At 58.6% G+C, this 18,450-nt stretch overlaps 1 protein-coding gene and 1 pseudogene across 3 annotated transcripts; both read left to right on the top strand.

Annotated features, from left to right (window-relative positions):
* Positions 1-334: 334 nt before the first annotated feature.
* LOC143845250 (integrin beta-1 pseudogene) lies at positions 335-3,658 on the top strand (annotated as a pseudogene).
* A 3,001-nt stretch (positions 3,659-6,659) lies between these two features.
* Positions 6,660-14,856, top strand: PARP10 (poly(ADP-ribose) polymerase family member 10). Of its 3 annotated transcripts, none has more exons than XM_077353483.1 (10): positions 6,660-6,904; positions 7,050-7,298; positions 7,458-7,694; positions 8,922-9,778; positions 10,385-10,597; positions 10,722-10,827; positions 11,044-11,964; positions 12,071-12,210; positions 12,457-12,631; positions 13,598-14,856. In XM_077353483.1, the coding sequence occupies exons 1-10, from the start codon at positions 6,751-6,753 to the stop codon at positions 13,897-13,899; spliced, it is 3,354 nt and encodes a 1,117-aa protein (XP_077209598.1). In that variant the 5' UTR covers positions 6,660-6,750; the 3' UTR covers positions 13,900-14,856. The 3 variants fall into 3 exon arrangements, with proteins under 3 accessions (XP_077209598.1, XP_077209597.1, XP_077209599.1); XM_077353482.1 differs by having other exon boundaries at positions 6,661-6,904; positions 11,041-11,964; XM_077353484.1 differs by lacking the exon at positions 7,050-7,298 and having other exon boundaries at positions 6,661-6,904; positions 11,041-11,964.
* The last annotated feature ends 3,594 nt before the right edge of the window (positions 14,857-18,450 follow it).

Genomic DNA, 18,450 nt, shown 5'->3' with positions numbered 1-18,450 from the left:
ATCACAGATGCTCTAGGCCTGGTTCTGCTCCTGCCCCGCTTTGAGGTCCGTGTGGGCAGAGCCAACAGATGCCAGCTCAGTGGCTTGATCCCTCGGCTGCTTGCTCGCCGTGCTGGTTATGCAGACCCTTTAATGGAGCAGATGATGTTCGTTATGCTCTTAAACGTCTCCCAGTATGCAAATGCGACCCTTCTACCTTGAGTTGTCATTTGCCACCTTCTGCCACCAGTGGATACCGGGCACCAAAAGAGCTGTCCCCCCCCACCCGTGGCGCAGGCACCTGGGCAGCCTTTCAGACAACCCTCCCCCCCCCCGCATACACCCTGCCCCACCACCATGCCTCAGTAGCTGCCTTCTTGTTCCTTGGGCTCCTGGTAGGACAGGGTCCCTGCACGCATGCAGAGTGCGTTTCCTTCAGCACTGCTGCCTCACCAAAGCCACACTAAGCACACGGGGCATGTGGGAGTGACCAGGCCACTTAGGGGAGCGGGAGCAGCCCAAGCAGAGGACCTGGTGGAGGGAACGGTGCCAGGGGAAGCCATGAGTTCTCTGGTGGTGTGGTTAGGAGTGGCAGCTTCCACTCTGGCGAGCTGCCTAGATTCCCCGCTCCTCCCTCACATGCACTCAGCTGGGTGGACCTTGGGCTAGTCACAGACCTTTCATGGCTGCTCAGAGGGCAGTTTCTCTCACAGCTCTCCCTCCCAGGGTGTCTGGTGTGGGGAGAGGAAGGGAAGGCGAATGGAAGCCGCTTTGAGACTCCTTTGGGCAGTGAAAAGCAGGGGGTGAAAACCAACGCTGCTTCTCCCTCTGCTGGCCTGCTAATGCAGAGCAACCCAGATCTTACACAACTGGGGCACATCACAGGAATGTCCCCCCTGCCTAAACGAGGAACATCTGGAGTGGCGCAACGTAGTCCCCGCCCCTCCCCTTGGCTGTGGGGCCAGCAACGCATACAGGAACACGGAGAGTGAAGATCAGCAGGGCCCCTGCCTCCAGGACTGGGAGCCCTCTTTCTTTCACGGAGGGCGAGGAGGGCACGGCCATGGCGCAGCAGTGTTCCCGCCAGGTCCTCTGGGCCGGACTCTTCTGCTGTCTGGTGGGCTGGGGGCTCGGCCAGCACCAGGGGAACAACTGCACGGCAGCAATATCCTGTGCCGCCTGCCTGCAGGCAGGACCAGACTGCGCTTGGTGCAAAGACCCTCACTTTTTCACACCGGAAGAATTGGCTTCTGCCCGATGTGATGAGGCTGCAGCTTTGGAAAGGCGCGGCTGCAGCCCAGGAGAGATCGAAAACCCGCGGGGCTCCGTAGTGCTGCCCCAGCACAGAGGCACAGTCCTGGCTGGTGTGCCCGAGGGGGCTGAGCAACCCCAGAGAGAAGGGCCCGCTCCCTCCCAGCCACAAGAGGTGCTGATAAAGTTACGGGTCGGGGAGCCGCAGACCGTGTCTCTGAGTCTGCCAGTAGCCCAAGATCCCCCAGTCGATCTCTATTACCTGATGGGTTTCTCCAACACCACAGAAGGGCCCTTGCAGGACGCCAAGAGATTTGTGGCTTCTCTCAGGACTACGCTGAGAAACATCACTTCTGATTTTCGGATTGGTTTTGGCCTTTTTGGGGGGGGAATTGAAAGGCTTGCCCAAGAGAACCCCTGTCCCCATGGCTTGAACTGTTCCAGTCCCCTCAGGTACAGACACGTGCTCCATCTGACCCCCAACGAAACGCTCTTTGAGGATCTCCTGGGGCAACAAGAGGTTTATGCAAGCTGGGATCCTCCTGGCAGTGGGTCCCACGCGATCCTGCAAGTGGCTGCTTGTCCCTCCTGCCTCGGGTGGAGGCGAGCCGCCACTCGGCTGCTGCTGGTTTCCACGGATGCAGGATTCCCCGCTGAAGCCGGAGAGGGGGATGGCGCAGGAGCCGGCCTCCCGAGCGACGGGCTGTGCCGCTTGGATGAGGGCGGGTCGCTGTGTACCTGTGATGGGCCGCCTTCCATTGCTCACCTGGCTCAGCTGCTCAGCCAAAACCATATCCAGGTCATCTTTGCCGTGACACCAGATGTGCAGCCTGTTTACGAGGAGCTGGAGAGGAGGATTCCGAACTCCGCCGTGGAAACGCTGTCCTCGGACGCCGACAGCATCACGCGGCACGTCCTCCTCGCTGCCTATTGCTCCTTGTCTTCAGAGGCTGCTTGGGAGAGCACCAGCCAGCCCGCCGTGAAGTACCAGTCCCACTGCAGGGATGGAGAAGGAGCTGCCGGGAGGGGGGGGAGGAGGGGCACTCCTGTTCCAGCGGGAGAGGAGATCACCTTTGAGGTGACCGTCACCGCCACGCAGTGCCCAGAGGGAGAGCCAAGGGAGAGCCTACGGATCCAGCCGCGGGGCTCTGCTGAGGAGCTGGCCATCCAGCTGGCCATCATCTGTGACTGTCCCTGCCAGAGTGATGGAGCTCCCAGCAGCCCCCAGTGCCATGGGTCAGCATTCGCGTGTGGGGCTTGCAAGTGCCAGCCAGGACGGTATGGCAGGCACTGTGAGTGCAGCGCAGGGGAAGGGGGCAGGCAGGACTTAGGGGCCTCCTGCCGGGCCCCCAATAGCAGCGAGGTCTGCAGTAACAATGGGGAATGTGTTTGTGGGCGGTGCGTGTGCCAGAAAAGAGAGAACCCCGAGGAACAGCACTCAGGCAAATTTTGCCAGTGCGACAACTTCAGCTGTGCGCGAGCCAATGGCTTGCTTTGTGGCGGGCACGGCCGCTGCGTCTGTGGGGAGTGCGAGTGCTGGCCAGACTACTCAGGTGAGGCTTGCGCATGTCCCCTGGGCCCCTCCCTGTGTGAAGCACCCAACGGGCAGATCTGCCATGGCAGAGGGACCTGTGAGTGCGGGGTCTGCCTCTGCAGGGCTCCCTACCGTGGGCATACCTGCGAAATGGGCCCAGCCTTGCCCGATGCCTCTGCAGAGGACAACTGAGCTTCTCTAGGAAGCAGGAGGCCAGAGGCCCTGGACCTACCCCGGGGCAGGGGGAGGGGGGCTGGCATGCCTGTCTCCGGGTTGTCCCGGGGGGCAAAGAGGAGGGCCCTGGCACCCAAGGGAAGCCCAGCAGGATGGTCGATGTGGTCAGTTAGTTGTGGAAGATTTACCACGTGATTATCTTGAGTGTCCTTTGTACTCGCAGCCTAGGGCTCAGTTTATAGATGGGGCTGATATGGATTATATAGATTTGTGGAGCACAGTTTGGCCACGCACACACAGTTTAGCCATATGTTATACATAGTTCGTTTTAAGTTCATGAATGACTGGAGAAATGCTGAAGTGTCCAGGGCTAAGCTTTGGAGAAATAAATCCATTTCTTTTGAAATAGCCTTGTTGATGTCAACAACAGCTGCATTATATCTATAGATGAGCTTACTTCAAAATAGGAAATGTGTACCTTAAAAGGAAAGTAACTGTAAAACAAAGAGAGAAAATTGTAATAAGACATATATCCATCTGTGATAGGGAAGACTGTATGCCCTTCGTCATCGACCTGATTGGTCAAAGGGACAGTGAAGGAGGAAACATCATGATGACGTATCAAGGTCTGAAAAATGAGCTGTTCTGTCACAGACTTTCAGAGGACGTATCGATGGTTGCAAACATCTGTTCTATTCTAAATAAACCCTCTTGCTGCTAGCTGGCTTTGTTGTGGTCTTGTGAATTTTACACTGCATCAGTGATTCTCAACCTGGGGGTCGGGACCCCTTTGGAGGTCGACCTTTCACAGGGGTTGCAGCAGGACAAGCAGCTTGGTGGGGGGGGGGCGCCACCACTGTTGCTGCTTCTCCTGAAGGTGCCCACCAATTTATAACCAACTTATATACAATAATAATGAACAATGGATCTTCACACCATTGGTCAGTTTTGGTTTAATTTATGTGAAAGAACCCTTGCCTAATTTTATGGTTGGGGGGTCACCACAACATGAGGAACTATATTAAAAGGTCGCGGCATTTGGAAGGTTAAGAACCACTGCACTACATGGTCCATAACAGGGCAATCTTGGCTTAAAAGCTGTCTCTGCTTCAGATAAGCTGAAATCTTGGCAGTCAGATACTGATTTTAATATCTCCTACAGAATGTCTTTATTTGCTACGGCAGTGAAAAAATAAGGGCCAGTATTACTCAGTCTAACAACCTAACAACAACAATGACTCAGTCTATTGTTTTGTTGTTGTTGTTAGGTGCGAAGTCGTGTCCGACCCATCGCGACCCCATGGACAATGATCCTCCAGGCCTTCCTGTCCTCTACCATTCCCCGGAGTCCATTTAAGTTTGCACCGACTGCTTCAGCGACTCCATCCAGCCGCCTCATTCTCTGTTGTCCCCTTCTTCTTTTGCCCTCAATCGCTCCCAGAATTAGGCTCTTCTCCAGGGAGTCCTTCCTTCTCATGAGGTGGCCAAAGTATTTGAGTTTCATCTGCAGGATCTGGCCTTCAAAGAAGCAGTCAGGGCTGATCTCCTCTAGGACTGACCGGTTTGTTCGCCTTGCAGTCCAAGGGACTCGCAAGAGTCTTCTCCAGCACCAGAGTTCAAAAGCCTCAATTCTTTGACGCTCGGCCTTCCTTATGGTCCAACTTTCACAGCCATACATTGCAACTGGGAAGACCATAGCCTTGACTAGACGCACTTTTGTTGGCAGGGTGATGTTTCTGCTTTTTAGGATTCTGCCTAGATTTGCCATAGCTTTCCTCCCCAGGAGCAAGCATCTTTTAATTTCTTTGCTGCAGTCCCTATCTGCTGTGATCTTGGAGCCCAGGAAAATAAAATCTGTCACTACCTCCATTTCTTCCCCATCTATTTGCCAGGAATTGAGAGGGCTGGTGGGGAAGGCACTGGCAAACCACCCTGTACTGAGTCTGCCATGAAAACACTAGAGGGCGTCACCCCAAGGGTCAGACATGACTCAGTGCTTGCACAGGAGATACCTGTACCTGTACCTGAGAGGGCTGGATGCCATGATCTTCGTTGATGTTAAGTTTCAAGCCAACTTTTGCACTCTCTTCCTTCACCCGCATCAACAGGCTCTTTAGTTCCTCTTCGCTTTCTGCCATTAGAAAGCCAATATTCCATCTGCATATCTGAGGTTGTTGATATTTCTCCCTGCAATCTTGATCCCAATTTGTGACTCATCTAACCCCGCCTTTCTCATGATGTGCTCTACATACAAGTTAAATAGGCAAGGCGACAGTATACAGCCTTGCCAAACTCCTTTCTCAATTTTGAACCAATCAGTGATTCCATGCTCGGTTCTCACTGTTGCTTCTTGACCTGCATATAAATTTCTCAAGAGACAAATAAGATGCTCTGGTATTCCCATCTCTTTAAGAACTTGCCACAATTTGTTGTGCTCCACACAATCAAAGGCTTTAGCATAGTAAATGAAGCAGAAGTAGATGATCTTCTGGAACTCCCTAGCTTTCTCCATGATCCAGCGTATGTTGGCAATTTGATCTCTAGTTCCTCTGCCTCTTTGAAATCCTGCCTGTACTTCTGGAAGTTCTCGGTCCACATATTGCCTAGCTTGTAGGATTTTGAGCATAACTTTGCTAGCATGAGAAATTAGTGCAATGGTGCGGTAGTTTGAACATTCTTTGGCATTGTCCTTCTTTGGGATTGGAATGTAAACTGACCTTTTCCAATCCTGTGGCCATTGTTGAGTTTTCCAAATTTGCTGGCATATTGAGTGTAGCACTTTTACTGCATCGTCCTTTAAGATTTTGAATAGTTCAACTGGAATGCTGTCACCACCACTAGCTTTACACTTATCTTTATTAAATTGCATTTTGTTCTCATTTGCCCATTTTTCCATTGTGTTCAGATCTCGTTGAACTCTGTCTCTATCTTCTGGAGTATTTGCCAGTCCTCCCAATTTGGTGTAATCTGCAAACTTGATGAGTAGTCCCTAGCCAGAGGATTTTGGGCATAACATTGCTAGCATGAGAAATGAGTGCAATGGTGCGGTAGTTTGAACATTCTTTGGCATTTCCCTTCTTTGGGACTGGAATGTAAACTGACCTTTTCCAATCCGGTGGTCAGTTGAGTTTTCCAAATTTGCTGGCATATTGAGCGTAGCAATATCCCCTCCTCTTGCAGGTACGAGCCCTCTGGCCAGCCCCCTGCCCACAAAGGGAGATGGCCAAGGCCCAGGCGGGGGCACGAGAGGGACCCCTGGTGCCAGTGCCTCTCTATTGTTTTAGGTATTTTAAATGTTTGGTAAAAGCTCTTAAGTTAGATATATTATTTTACTTGGGTATCTTGCATATTGTATACATCTCTTTTTTGGTGTGTTAAATTTGTATTTTATTTTTGTGCGTTTTCGAGTTGCAAAATATGACCTGTGGTCCTATGCAATGCAGTTTACGTCTCTGCAGAGGAGAGCATTTTCAAGAGCAGAACAGATCTGCCAGACCTCCTCTCTGGTGCCGGGGCAGCCGTTTCGTTCCGTGTTTTAGAATCCATCCAGCGCACGTTCCGGCCTCTCGGAGAAGCGCGGCGGGTCCTTGCTGCTTTGTACTTCGTGGCGCACAACCCAAGGGCCCCTAAGACTCGCCCGCCTTCCAGGGCTAAGGCTCCTGCCTGCGGGGCTGTTGTTCCGGTGACGCCGCGCCTCCGAGCCCCGCCCCGCCCCGGCCGTGCCGCTGGCGCTGCAGTGCCGCTTCCCGCCGCCGAGAGCAGCGCCCGCCCAGCGTTTTCGCTTTCGCTTTCGCCTTCGCCTTGGCGGCGGGATGGCGTCGGTGGAGGTGCGCGGGGTGCCGCCCGAGGTGGCGGACGAGCTGCTGGTGCTCTACTTCGAGAACCGGCGCCGCTCGGGCGGGGGGCCGGTGCAGGGCTGCCGGCGGAGGGGCAGCCGCGCCCGCCTCGACTTCGAGAGGCCTGACGGTGAGCGGGGCGGAGGGCCGCGGAGGGGGCGCCGGGCATGGCCTGGGCGGCGGGTGGGGAAGCCGGGCCGGGGCGCCCCTCCGCTCTGCGCCTGACGGGTCGGGGCTTGCCTGCCTGCCCGGCCGCCCCTTCTTCCGTCCCGCAGACGCGGCGCGCGTCCTTTCCCGCGACGGCGGCCACGCGTTGCTGGAGGCCCCGCTGACGGTGTTGCCGGCCGCCCCCCGCGACGACGCCCGGCTGGTGCTGCGCGGACTGAGCCCGCAGAGCGGCGCGGACCTCCTCGAGCTCTACGTGGAGCGCCTGGTGGGCGCCGAGAGGGGCCCGTGCGCCGTCCGACGCAGCCCCGCCGGGGACCAGGCGCTCCTCCAGCTGCCCGCCCCGCTCAGCCGCGCAGGTAGGCGGGGACGGGCTGGGGCTTCGCCCTTCGGGCACTCAGCCCCGCTCCGGGGCCCAGGAGGCTCGAGGGCAGCGCCTGGGGGGAGGGGGGGGCTGTGACCTGCCTGGGCCTGCGAGGTCGACGACTCAGGCCCCCTCCACCGCCTTGCCCCGGCAGAGTTCCTGGCTTTGGCCAAGCGTGTGCAGGAGCTGCCCCTGGAGAATGCCTGCCTGGCACTGGACTGGGTGGAGCAGACGGACAGCCTCCTGGTGAGCTCTTGCGGGGCCGGCCCCCTGAGCCAGGACCTGCTGGAGCTCTACTTCGAGAGCAAGCGGAGCGGCGGGGGCCCCGTGCGGGCTGTGAGGCTGCTGCGAGGGGCCACCGTGGGCGTTGTCTCCTTCCACGACCCTGCAGGTGAGGGGGGGGGGGGTTGGCACTGTTAGCACAGCCGGAGGAGTCTCTTGGCAGCCCCCTCCCCCCCCCAAGGAAGCTGGCAGCTCTGCCCTGTGGCTGGATAAGGGGTGCCTCTGGTCCAGGACTGGGCGGGGGAGGGGTAGGCTTTGCTGGGGGGGGGGTCCCCCTACTGGTCCGGCTGTACTCCTTAGTGGCAAGACGAAAGCCGTCTGTGCCTGGGGGGAGTGCCCCTGGGATCTGTCCCGGGGCCTCTGTTGTTCAACAGATTTATAAATGATTTGGATGAGGGATTAGAGGGGATACTTATTAAATTTGCAGACGATACTAAACTGGGAGGGGTAGCAAACACAACTGAAGACAGCAACCGAATACAGGATGATCTTGATAGGCTCAAGAAGTGGGCTAAACTGAATAAAATGAAGTTCAACAGGGACAAATGTAAAGTTCTGCATTTAGGTAGGAAAAACCAAATACACCAATATAGGATGGGGGAGACTTGTCTTGGCAGTAGCATGTGCAAAAAGGATCTAGGAGTCTTAGTAGACCATACATTGAACATGAGTCAGCAGTTTGACTCAGTAGCTAAAAAGGCAAATGGGATTTTGGGCTGTATCAAACGGAGTATCATGTCCAGATCACGGGAGGTGATGGTACCGCTTTACTCTACGTGATGGGGCAGGGGTGGGCTGCGGAGGGCTCCCCTGTGAGGTTTGGGATTGGGAGCTGCGCATCTTCTGCCCACCCAGCCCACGTGTCCTCCCCATCTCTCCCCTGTGTGGCTGGGGGAGGATCCCGGTGAGGTCTCAGTACCTCAGGAAGATGCAGCCTTGTGGCAGGAAGGTACCCGCTTGCCCGTGGGTCACAGGAGCAGTGCTCTCCCCTCCCTGGCCGGCAGACACTGTTGCTCCTGCAGGACTGAGCTCTCCCCAGGCAGGACTGGGCCAGGATGGTGGTTGGCCCCTTCCCCAGCCAGCCAGCCACACAGGGCTTCTCTCTGTGGTGTGTGGTTGGCTGAGCTCTGGCGGGTTCCCGTGTGGGAGGGCACACCAGCAACCTTGGGGGCAGAGGCTCGTCCGTGGGCCAGGAGGATGGAGAAGGTCCACCAGGCATTGCAGCCCCGTTGTAGGCTCTTGGCCTGCCCAGGGGAGGCAGAGCTGCTGGGGGAGTCCGGGAAGGGTTTCCCTCCCAGGCAGGGGCTGTCCCTGACACTTTGGCCTCTCTGTGCAGTGGTGGGGCAGGTGCTGCAGAGAGCCCATCAGCTCCAGGGCCACCACTTGGACGTCTGCCCGCACTATGACTTCCTGGAGCCCCCCGAAGACGAGGAGCCGGAGGCAGAGGCCGCAGCCGGCCTGAAGGAAGCAGAGGCCCCTGCGCTGAGCGTGCCCCTCCCTGAGCCAGCCCTGCGGTGCCTACTGGAATCACGAGTGGTCCTGCGGGAGTTGGGGGCTTCGGTCCCAGAGTGCGCACTTCACCTGGAGGGGGCTGGGCTGTGCATCTCCGGGGGGGACGCAGCCCACCAGCGCCAGTTGCGTGCGGCCGTCGAAGCAGCCTTCTGGGGCGTGGTCCAGGAGCGCCTGCCCTTCTCCGGCTGGGTCCTGGGCTTCCTGCGTCGGGAGGATGTCGCGGAGCGCCTGGTGGAGCTGCTTGCTGAGAAGGGGCTGGGGGCCCGCTGCATCCCCACGGAGGAGGAGGTGCTGGTGGTGGCGCTGAGGCCCTCTGTGGCCCGTCAGGTGACGGCCTTCCTGGGCTGGGTGCTGGCCCCCTTCTCCGTGGCCGTCTCGGAGAGGCAGCTCCTGGCCTTGGCTTCGCCCCACTGGGCCCAGGTACAGGCAGAGCTGCGGTGCTGCGTCGTGTGCCTGGCAGAGAGCGGTGCGCACCTGGAGGGCCTCACGCTGCGCGGGTTGGAGGAGGAGAACATGGCACGCCTTACGGCCTTCTTGCAAGACGGCGTGCCGGACGAGACGGTGGTGGCCATGGAGGCGGGCCCCCTGCGCTACCTCCAGCTCTACCACCAGGAGATTCTGGCTGGCCTTGCCAACGTCACCCTGCTGCCACTGGAGGGCGCTGATGTCACGGGCCTACGGGTGAGCGAGCCCCCCTCCCACCTGCTCAGCCCTTGCAAGCCCAGATCTCAGGCAGCAGCCCAGAAAGTCCTTTCATTCCTGGGCCTCAGGCGTGTGGACATCAGCGTGTACAGAGTGCCTTTCCCTTCTCCCTCCCGCCTCCCGCCAGTCATTGCATCCCAGAAGAAGCAGGGTTGAGGGTTCCACAGGCCCCTTCCTCCAAAGATGCTGGTGAGGGTCCCTCTAGTCCAGCCTCCCATCTCCCCAACAGGGCAGAGAGGAGCCAGCCTTCCCCTGAGGTTGGCTGAGAGGCTTAGTGCCTCTGAACATGGCGCCACCCCTGAATCGGCCTGTCCCTTTTTGCCTGCGGCCCAGGGGCAGTCCCACGGATGGATGCCGTGTAGGTGCTTCCCTCGGCGTGCTTGTCTTGGAGCTGCAGCCGCCACTCTGCTTTGGCAGGGCTCCCTGTGGGGAGGGGGGCTGGGCCCACATGCATTGCGGTCCCCTCTGGGGGAGTCCCATAGCCACATGGGTGAGTGCGGCGGCATTTCTGCGGCTGGGTGAGAAAGGGAAGGCAGCGGTCCCCAGGTCCGAAGGGCTGACTCTGCGCCTCCCTTTCTCCGGCAGCTGAGCGGGGAGGCGGGGGCCTGCCGAGCTGCCGCTGAGTTGCTGCAGAGCCTGGCGGGGGCCATCCACACCCAGGCCCTGACCCTGCAGCTGCCCGGCATCAGCCGCTTCCTCCTGGATGGGCGTGGCCAGCAGGCGGTGGAGGAGCTGGAGCGGCGCTTTCGCGGCGTCGTGGGGCTGGAGAGGGTCCGCTGGAGTCCCCTCCTCATGCAGGTACGAGCCCTCCGGGGGGTCAGGCCAGCCCCCTGCCCACAAAGGGAGATGGCCAAGGCCCAGGCGGGGCACGAGAGGGACCCCTGGTGCCAGTGCCTCCCTCTCCCGGGCCCTGTCTCCACAGCACGAGCTGGAACTCTCTCGGGCCCCGCTGGCCCTCAGCTGCCGTCGAGATCCCTTGCCGCACTTGGACGCCCTGCCCCGGGACCCACAGGGGGTGGCCAGCACAGGTGAGGGGCCCGGGAGAGGCTCGGGGGGGGGGGGGGTTCCTCTAGGGCCAGGGTTGGCTCAGTGCTCCTCCCCACGGGGGGCCAGAGGATCTCCATCCTGTGATGCTCCGTTACCAACTGGGAGGGGGACAGTGCTGTGCCCTTGGGGAAGCCCCAGCTGTGTCCCTTCTGCGCCCCAGCCAGGGCCCTTGGTCTGCCCCTCTTTCCCCCCAGAAGAGATCCAGGGCTTGCTGGCGGCTCTTCAGCCAGGCCAGGCCCCTGCTTATGCCGAGGAGGAAGCCCGGTCGGTGGGCAGCGCCGAGGGGGAACTGGTGGACCTTTACTGTGCGCCGGAGCCAGAGGCGGTGGCGCCCCCTGCAGGGGAGGAGAAGGCCGAGGAGAGCCTGGAGGGCGGGCCCCTGTTTCCTGGGGCGGAGGAGGCCCAGCTGCTGCTGGCCATTCAGCAGTCGATGGACAGCGCCGGGCAGGAGGAGGAGGAGCTGCGCCGGGCCCTGGCGGACTCCCTGCATTCGTACCAGCAGGAGAGGGCCGAGGAGGCGGATTCCGATGCCGCCCTCCAGGCAGGGCTCAGCATCTCCCTGGAGGAGGCGCAGCAGTCTGCTGACTCGGCCCCGCTGGTCCTCTGCACTTCTTCGGAGGGGGAGGCGGCCGGCCTGGCCCAGCAGCTGGAGGTGGCGCTGCAGGGGCAGCTGCGGGAAGAGACTGTGCACAACGATGCCCTCTGCTCGCTGCCCCCCCTCTGCCTCAGCTACCTGGCCCACCTGGAACGCAAGCATGCCGTGAAAATTGCGCTGGACGGTGCCGTGGCCACAGTCCGTGGTTTTGCCGATTACCCCGTGGCCGCCAGCCGTGACCTCGCGCTGCTGCTGACCCGGCTGCTGCGGGCAGAGATGGCCCGGGGCTCTGGGGGCATCCGCTGGGTGCACTGGGAGGCCTCCGGGCAGGGATCCCCCACCCCGTATTCTGCAGAGGCCAGCGCCCTCCTGGAGCAGGCCTGGTGCCAAGGGCACAAGCGGGTGGACGTGTTCTTTGACGGGCAGCCTTTCACCATTGACTTTGAGCGCATGGAAGAGTACAACATTGGCCACGCGCACACGCTGCCCATTGGCCGCACGGAGCGTCCCATGGCTGACTTGGGTAGGTGCTCTTCCCCGCCCCCAAGGCTCGGTTCTTGGAGGGGCGGGCTGTGGGCGTGGGGGAGGGACTCTTCCGCTGGTGAGCCACAACTGTCGCCCCCTGGCAGCTCCCCACAGCCCTGCGGACCTGCCAGGGGACGAAGTGAAGCTGATGCTGCTGGCCGAAGGCGCAGAGGAGTTCCAGGCAACCGTGCGCCAGTTCTACAGCACGCTGGAGGATTTCCACAGCAAGATCCGCATTGTCAAGGTTTGCGGGGGCGCACCAGCCTCTCGCCCTGCGGCTTTCCCGGGGAGGTCGCTGGCCACGCAGGGCCCGTCCCGGGAGACCCCAGGGAGTCCTTGCCAAAGGGGACCGGGCGAGGGTTCAGCGGATGGAGCGGCTGCTTTCCTGGTCGCTGAGCAGATCCCAGGGGGGACGTGGCCGTTCCACCCCCTTGCCCTCCCCCCGCCCGCCTTGCCCTCTGACCTGCCCCCTCCGCCTCCCGCCCGACAGGTGCAGAAGCTGTGGCATCCACTCCTGTACCACCAGTACCTGCTGAAGAGAGCGGCCATGGAGAAGTCGTGCGGGCACCGGGATGTGGAGAGGATCCTGTACCATGGCACCACGGAGCAGTCCAGCCGCGAAATCTGCCAGTTCGGCTTCAACCGCAGCTTCTGCGGCAAGAATGGTGAGTGGCTGCTGGGGGGAGGGGAACTCAGCTTTTGCTTGGCTTATCCCCTGCTTTTCTGCCCAGGGGGAGTCTTGGTGTCCTTCTGATCCAGAGAGGCGTCCCTTGTCTGTTCTGTCCTAACCACAACCCTGTGAGGTGGTCTAGGCCCAGGGGGATTCAGTAGCAGAGGGGGGCTCTGGACTTGGCATGACACTCTAGGGTAGCCCCCCCATTCCCACGCCTCCATGACATGCTGCAGTGCATCTAGTCCAGCACCCTGTCTCACACGGGGGCCAGCCGGTGGCCACTGGCAGGCCAACAAGAGGGGATACAGGCTGAGGCCTTCCCAGGCTCTGGGATTCAGAGGTTTAGTGCCTCTGAACATGAAGGATCCCTTCAGCCCCCGTGGCCAGTAGCCACTGACAGACCTCTCCTTCATGGATCTATTCTGGCAGCCTTCATTGCATCCCCTGGCAGCAAATTCCACAGCTGGAGCCCTTTCCTGGACTCTCCTGCGCGTCACCTTCAATGGGTGCCCTCGAGTTACTTTGGAGCAGGAATAAAATCCAGGTCACGGATGAGCCGCGGAGGGTCCCAGGGGCCGGATCCATCCGCCATGCAAGGGTCCTTCCTCCAGGGGGCAAAGAGCCCTCAAGTTGGCTTCAGGTTTGAGCCAAACAGGGCCAGACGGTCAGACTAGGGCCCTGGGGCCCCGGAGCTGAATCCCCGCTCTGCCCTGGCAGCCGACTGAATCCCCCTTGGGCCAGTCACACCTCCTAGGGCTGTTGTGAGGAGAGCAACGCAAGCAGCTTCGGATCCTCCCTGGGGAGAAAGGTGAGAGAGAAACAAGAAATGGAACGACAAAGAGGGAAGTAGCTTGGGCCACCACCACGCGCCTGGCTTCCTCCCCGCCCTGGCCCTCCCTCCCTCCCTCCCTCCCGCTGGCCACTGACCACCGGCTCCCTCTGTCTGTCCGTCCCGCAGCCACGCGCTATGGCCTGGGGGTCTACTTTGCTGTCCAGGCCTTCATTTCGGTGCAGGAGCAGTACTCGCCCAGCAGTGTGGACGGCAACAAGCACATCTTTGTGACACGGACTCTGGTGGGTGACTATACCACGGGCAGCCCACAGCTGCGAGCCCCCCCCCTCCGGGAAGGAGATGCTGCCCTGCGACGCTACGACAGTGTGGTGGACGACCTCCAGGCCCCCTCCATCTTCGTCATCTTCAACGACACCCAGGCCTACCCCCAGTACCTCATCACCTGCCAGCGCTCCAAGCGGCGCTGAAGGGGGCACGCGACAGAGCAGCCGGAGACCGGGGGTGGGTGGGTGGGGTGGGGACGCTGCTTGCTCAGGGGGTCTCTCTCTCAGGAATACCTTGGTGTCCTTCTGATCCAAAGTGTCCTTTCTGGGCAGGGAAAGGGAAGGCCGGGGGGGGGGGGCAGTTGGCTTCCTTTTGGCCCCGTGTTTTGAGGCAGGGCTCACTGGGGGGGTGGAGGGAGGGGGTCTCGAGTGTGGGAAACCTGAGCAGGCGGCCTGGCCCTACTCGCTGTTGGGCCCCTGCTGGACTGGCCAGTGTCCCTGGCGGGGCAGCGGCCGTGGCAAGAGCAGGAATCGGAGGGACCGGTGCTCTTGGCCAAATTCCTGCAGAGCTTGCTGCAGCCAAACCCCGACTGCTGTGGATGATCGGGGGGGGAGGGGGGGCTCTTTGACACGGTGCTTTTTGGTTCCAGACCAGTAAACCGTCTGAATCCTGGAGCTTCTTCCACCTATTTGCATTACTGGCTCTGGGCGGAGGTCTTCAGAGGGTCCTTTTCTCTCCCCCCCCCCCCCGGTGAAGGAGGCTAGGAGCTGGTGGGGGGGGGGGGCGGGTTGAAGCAAGAGTCCTGCTGCTGCCAGGCTGCATTTGCTGGCAGGACCTGTGGGTGGGCCTGACTAGCTTTCAGGGGAGGGCATGGGCCTGGCCGGGGGGGGGGGGACCCTTGTGCTTCTGGCCAGGCCCCTAGCTGCGGTGTTGCCCCTCCAAGCTGCATGAGTGGCTGGGGGGAAATCTGTGTCAAGAGAAAAGGAAGGCGTTGAAGTCGAAACAGCACGGATCCTGCCGTGTATCTTCCAGGCGCACAATTGTCCAGAAGAGCAGCCGCAGCAGCGGGACCACAGTCCTGATTTTAAAAGCCTGCAAAGGGGAGGGAGGAAATCACATTGGAATAAAATGAAAATTAAAAAATAAAGGGATAAATGTCATGTCACAGAGCCAGAACAAAGCAAAGGGAAAGAGACGGCAAACAGGACACCGTTCCTCAGTAAATTTGCAGAACTACTCTTGCTGGGGAAATTGTTTTTGCTTGTGCTGGGGACAATAAGAACTAGCACAACAAGACAAAACCAGAGTCCAGGAGCACCTTTAAGACTAACAAAGATTGATTCAAGGCATGAGCTTCCCAGCGCAAGCACTCTCCCTCACACTAAGCCTGAACTAGGTGAGCAGGCTCCCTCCTAGACTGGTATATTCACAGGGAGGGTTGGAAAAGGATCCCTTACGATCTTTCTCACTGAGACTCCACGTGAATTGTGGGGAGTAAATCTATCAGATGAGACTTCTGATAAACAATGGAATAAGACAGTGAGCAAGTCAATACAGAATATTGTGAGGTCATCTGAAGTCCTGTTCCTTCTATGAAAGCCCCCCCCCCCGAACCAGCGAGACTCAGTAGCTAAAAGAGTAAGGATTTGGGGCTGTATTAAATGGAGTATCGTGCCCAGATCACATGAGGTGATGTTACTGTTTTACTCTGCTCAGGTTAGACCTCACTTGGAGTCCTGTGTTCAGTTTTGGGCACCACAAGTGAAGAAAGATGTGGGGAGACGTGTCCTGGGTGGGCTTGTCTTGGCAGTAGTATGTGTGGAAAGGATCTGGGGGTCTTAGTAGGCCATGCATTGAACATGAGTTAGCCATGTGACGTGGTAGCTAAAAAGGCAACTGGGATTTGGGGTAGTATCAAATGGAGTATCGTGTCTGGATCAAGTGAGGTGATGTTATCACTTTGCTCTGGTTAAACCTCACTTGGAGTTCTCTGTTCAGTTTTGGGCATCAAATCTGAAGAAAGATGTAGAGAAACACGAGGGCCAAAGGAGGCTATGAAGATGGGGAGGGGTTTGGAGGCCAAGTCATAAGAGGTAAGCCAAATTGGGGTCAATGGGTAGGCAGGTAGTTGTGAGTTCCTGCATTGTGGGGGGGGGGTGCTTGGACTCGATGACCCTGGAGTCCCTTCCAACTCTATGGTTCGTTCCATCATCCTATAGGCGTGTGATGCATAGAAACATGCCCTCTTGCACCATTCAGTCTTGCCACAACCGAATTAGACGTCTGAGTGAGCCTTGCTGACTACTCTAGAAAGGCCGTTCCACAAAATGGGTCACGACAGAAAATGCCACGTGTTTGGCTAGTGGCAGTTCTCCGTGGTTGGGTGGCAGTTAACCAATAGAAGGACTGGTTTAATTTGGGGGATTTAGTGTAAGCAGATACGATAGGGGGGAGGGAACACTCGGGATCTACGTCTGTCGGCTGTGAAACTGGAAATGCTTTCTTCTGAGGGGGATTAAAGGGGTTCAACAGGCATAAGGAGGTACACAGAGAACACAAATAAGGCAGGCTAAGAAACTCAGGAGTAGAAAAGAGTATTTCTTGGGGGGGGGGGGAGTTTATGGATTCAGCAGCAGCCGGACCAGCATTTCATGGAGGAGTTGGGGGGGGGGGGTTGCACAGATCTAAACCCACCCAGGACTGGGGCAAGATGCCCATGTTTTGTTGGGAATCTGTTTCCCGGGGCAATGCTGAGTCCCTGAGACGATGTGCTGATGGAGCCTCCAGAGTTAGGAGGCAAGGGATGGGTTTGTCTGGAGAAAGCAAAATGTAGGTGAGAAACTGTGCTTGTGGCCTGATGGGAAACTCCTTCGGTTTTGGGTGGGTGTGAGGAATTACTGTCACCCATCTGCGTGTGGGGGGAAGGGAGGTGGCTAGTGGGCCAGCCGCTCTGTCACCCACGCGCTCAAGTTTATGTCCAGGCTGGTCCTGGAGACTCCGAACAACAAACGGAGAGTGCTCTCAGAAGTACACAAATCCCTGTGTGCAAAAAGGTGTAGACTCCTATTCAAAACCTATGTATTAATAGACAACATATGTTGCGTTAACAGCTGCCTGAAATAGCCCCCCCCCCCCCAATCCTTAGTCCACACGATGCCTAAAAAGCCTCTGAGAGCTACTTTGTAGGTTCCTTTTCCTGGCCTGTGGAAATTTTCACAGAGTCCTAATCTCTGGCTGCTGAAACGCACATTCCAAAATATGAGAGTCCTCTTACTAAGGCATGAAGGCACACTGTCAAACAGCACACTGTCAGACGTTCTTCGGCCAGGCCGTGGTCCACCGGATTGTTATGAAAACAGCCAGGTATATTTGGAAGTCCTGAACCTGGAAGAAGACTGGGAATTCCTGGAGGTTTTTTGGGGGGATGCCTCAGAAGCGTGGAATTTGGGGAAGTGATGGAGCTCGGGAGGGATACAAACAACTTAGCTCCTCAGGACAATCGCATTCTGCAGAGCCCCCACCCCCAGACTCATGCATCCAGGATCTGGATCTGGCCAGCCCTGCTTGAAGGCGGCCAGTGAGGGGGAGCTCCCCACCTCCTCAGGCAGCCCCTTCCACTGCTGAACTAGACTCCTAGAATCCTAGAGTATGAAGGGGCCATAGAGGCCGTCCAGTCCCACCCCCTGCTCAGTGCAGGATCAGCCTCAAGCATCCAGGAGAAGGATCTGTCTAGCTGCTGCTTGAAGACCGCCAGTGAGGGGGAGCTCCCCACCTCCTCAGGCAGCCCCTTCCACGGCTGAACTAGACTCCTAGAATCCTAGAGTGGGAAGGAGCCATGCAGGCCATCTAGTCCCACCCCCTGCTCAGTGCAGGATCAGCCTCCAGCATCCAGGAGAAGGATCTGTCCAGCTGCTGCTTGAAGACGGCCAGTGAGGGGGAGCTCCCCACCTCCTTAGGCAGCCCCTTCCACTGCAGACCTAGACCCCTAGAATCCTAGAGTGGGAAGGGGCCATGGAGGTCATCTAGTCCCATCCCCTGCTCAGTGCAGGATCAGCCTCAAGCATCCAGGAGAAGGATCTGTCCAGCCGCTGCTTGAAGACTGCCAGTGAGGGGGAGCTCCCCACCTCCTTAGGCAGCCCCTTCCACTGCTGAACTAGACTCCTAGAATCCTAGAGTGGGAAGGGGCCATGCAGGCCATCTAGTCCCACCCCCTGCTCAGTGCAGGATCAGCCTCAAGCATCCAGGAGAAGGATCTGTCCAGACGCTGCTTGAAGACCGCCAGTGAGGGGGAGCTCCCACCTCCTTAGGCAGCCCCTTCCACTGCTGAACTAGACTCACAGAATCCTAGAGTGGGAAGGGGCCATGCAGGCCATCTAGTCCCACCCTCTGCTCAGTGCAGGACCAGCCTCAAGCATCCAGGAGAAGGATCTGTCCAGACGCTGCTTGAAGACCGCCAGTGAGGGGGAGCTCCCCACCTCCTTAGACAGCCCCTTCCACGGCTGAACTAGACTCCTAGAATCCTAGAGTGGGAAGGGGCCATGCAGGCCATCTAGTCCCACCCCCTGCTCAGTGCAGGATCAGCCTCCAGCATCCAGAAGAAGGATCTGTCCAGCCGCTGCTTGAAGATGGCCAGTGAGGGGGAGCTCCCCACCTCCTGAGGCAGCCCCTTCCACTGCTGAACTCCTCTGTGAAAACCTTTTTCCTGATAGTTAGCTAGTACTGTTGTGCATGTAGTTTAACCCCCATTACCACAG

Source organism: Paroedura picta, chromosome 9 (genome assembly GCF_049243985.1).
Source record: "Paroedura picta isolate Pp20150507F chromosome 9, Ppicta_v3.0, whole genome shotgun sequence".
Lineage (NCBI taxonomy): Eukaryota > Metazoa > Chordata > Lepidosauria > Squamata > Gekkonidae > Paroedura > Paroedura picta.
The sequence above is the reverse complement of the archived record's forward strand: the minus strand, read 5'-3'. Positions and strand labels throughout refer to the sequence as shown.

What these genes read in the sequence shown, in the direction of transcription:
- PARP10 (XM_077353482.1), top strand. Translation starts at nt 6,751, where the DNA reads ATGGCGTCGGTGGAGGTGCGCGGGGTGCCGCCCGAGGTGGCGGACGAG. An exon ending in CGACTTCGAGAGGCCTGACG is followed by an intron (nt 6,905 to 7,049) that starts GTGAGCGGGGCG and finishes TCCGTCCCGCAG; the next exon opens with ACGCGGCGCGCGTCCTTTCC. An exon ending in CGCCCCGCTCAGCCGCGCAG is followed by an intron (nt 7,299 to 7,457) that starts GTAGGCGGGGAC and finishes TTGCCCCGGCAG; the next exon opens with AGTTCCTGGCTTTGGCCAAG.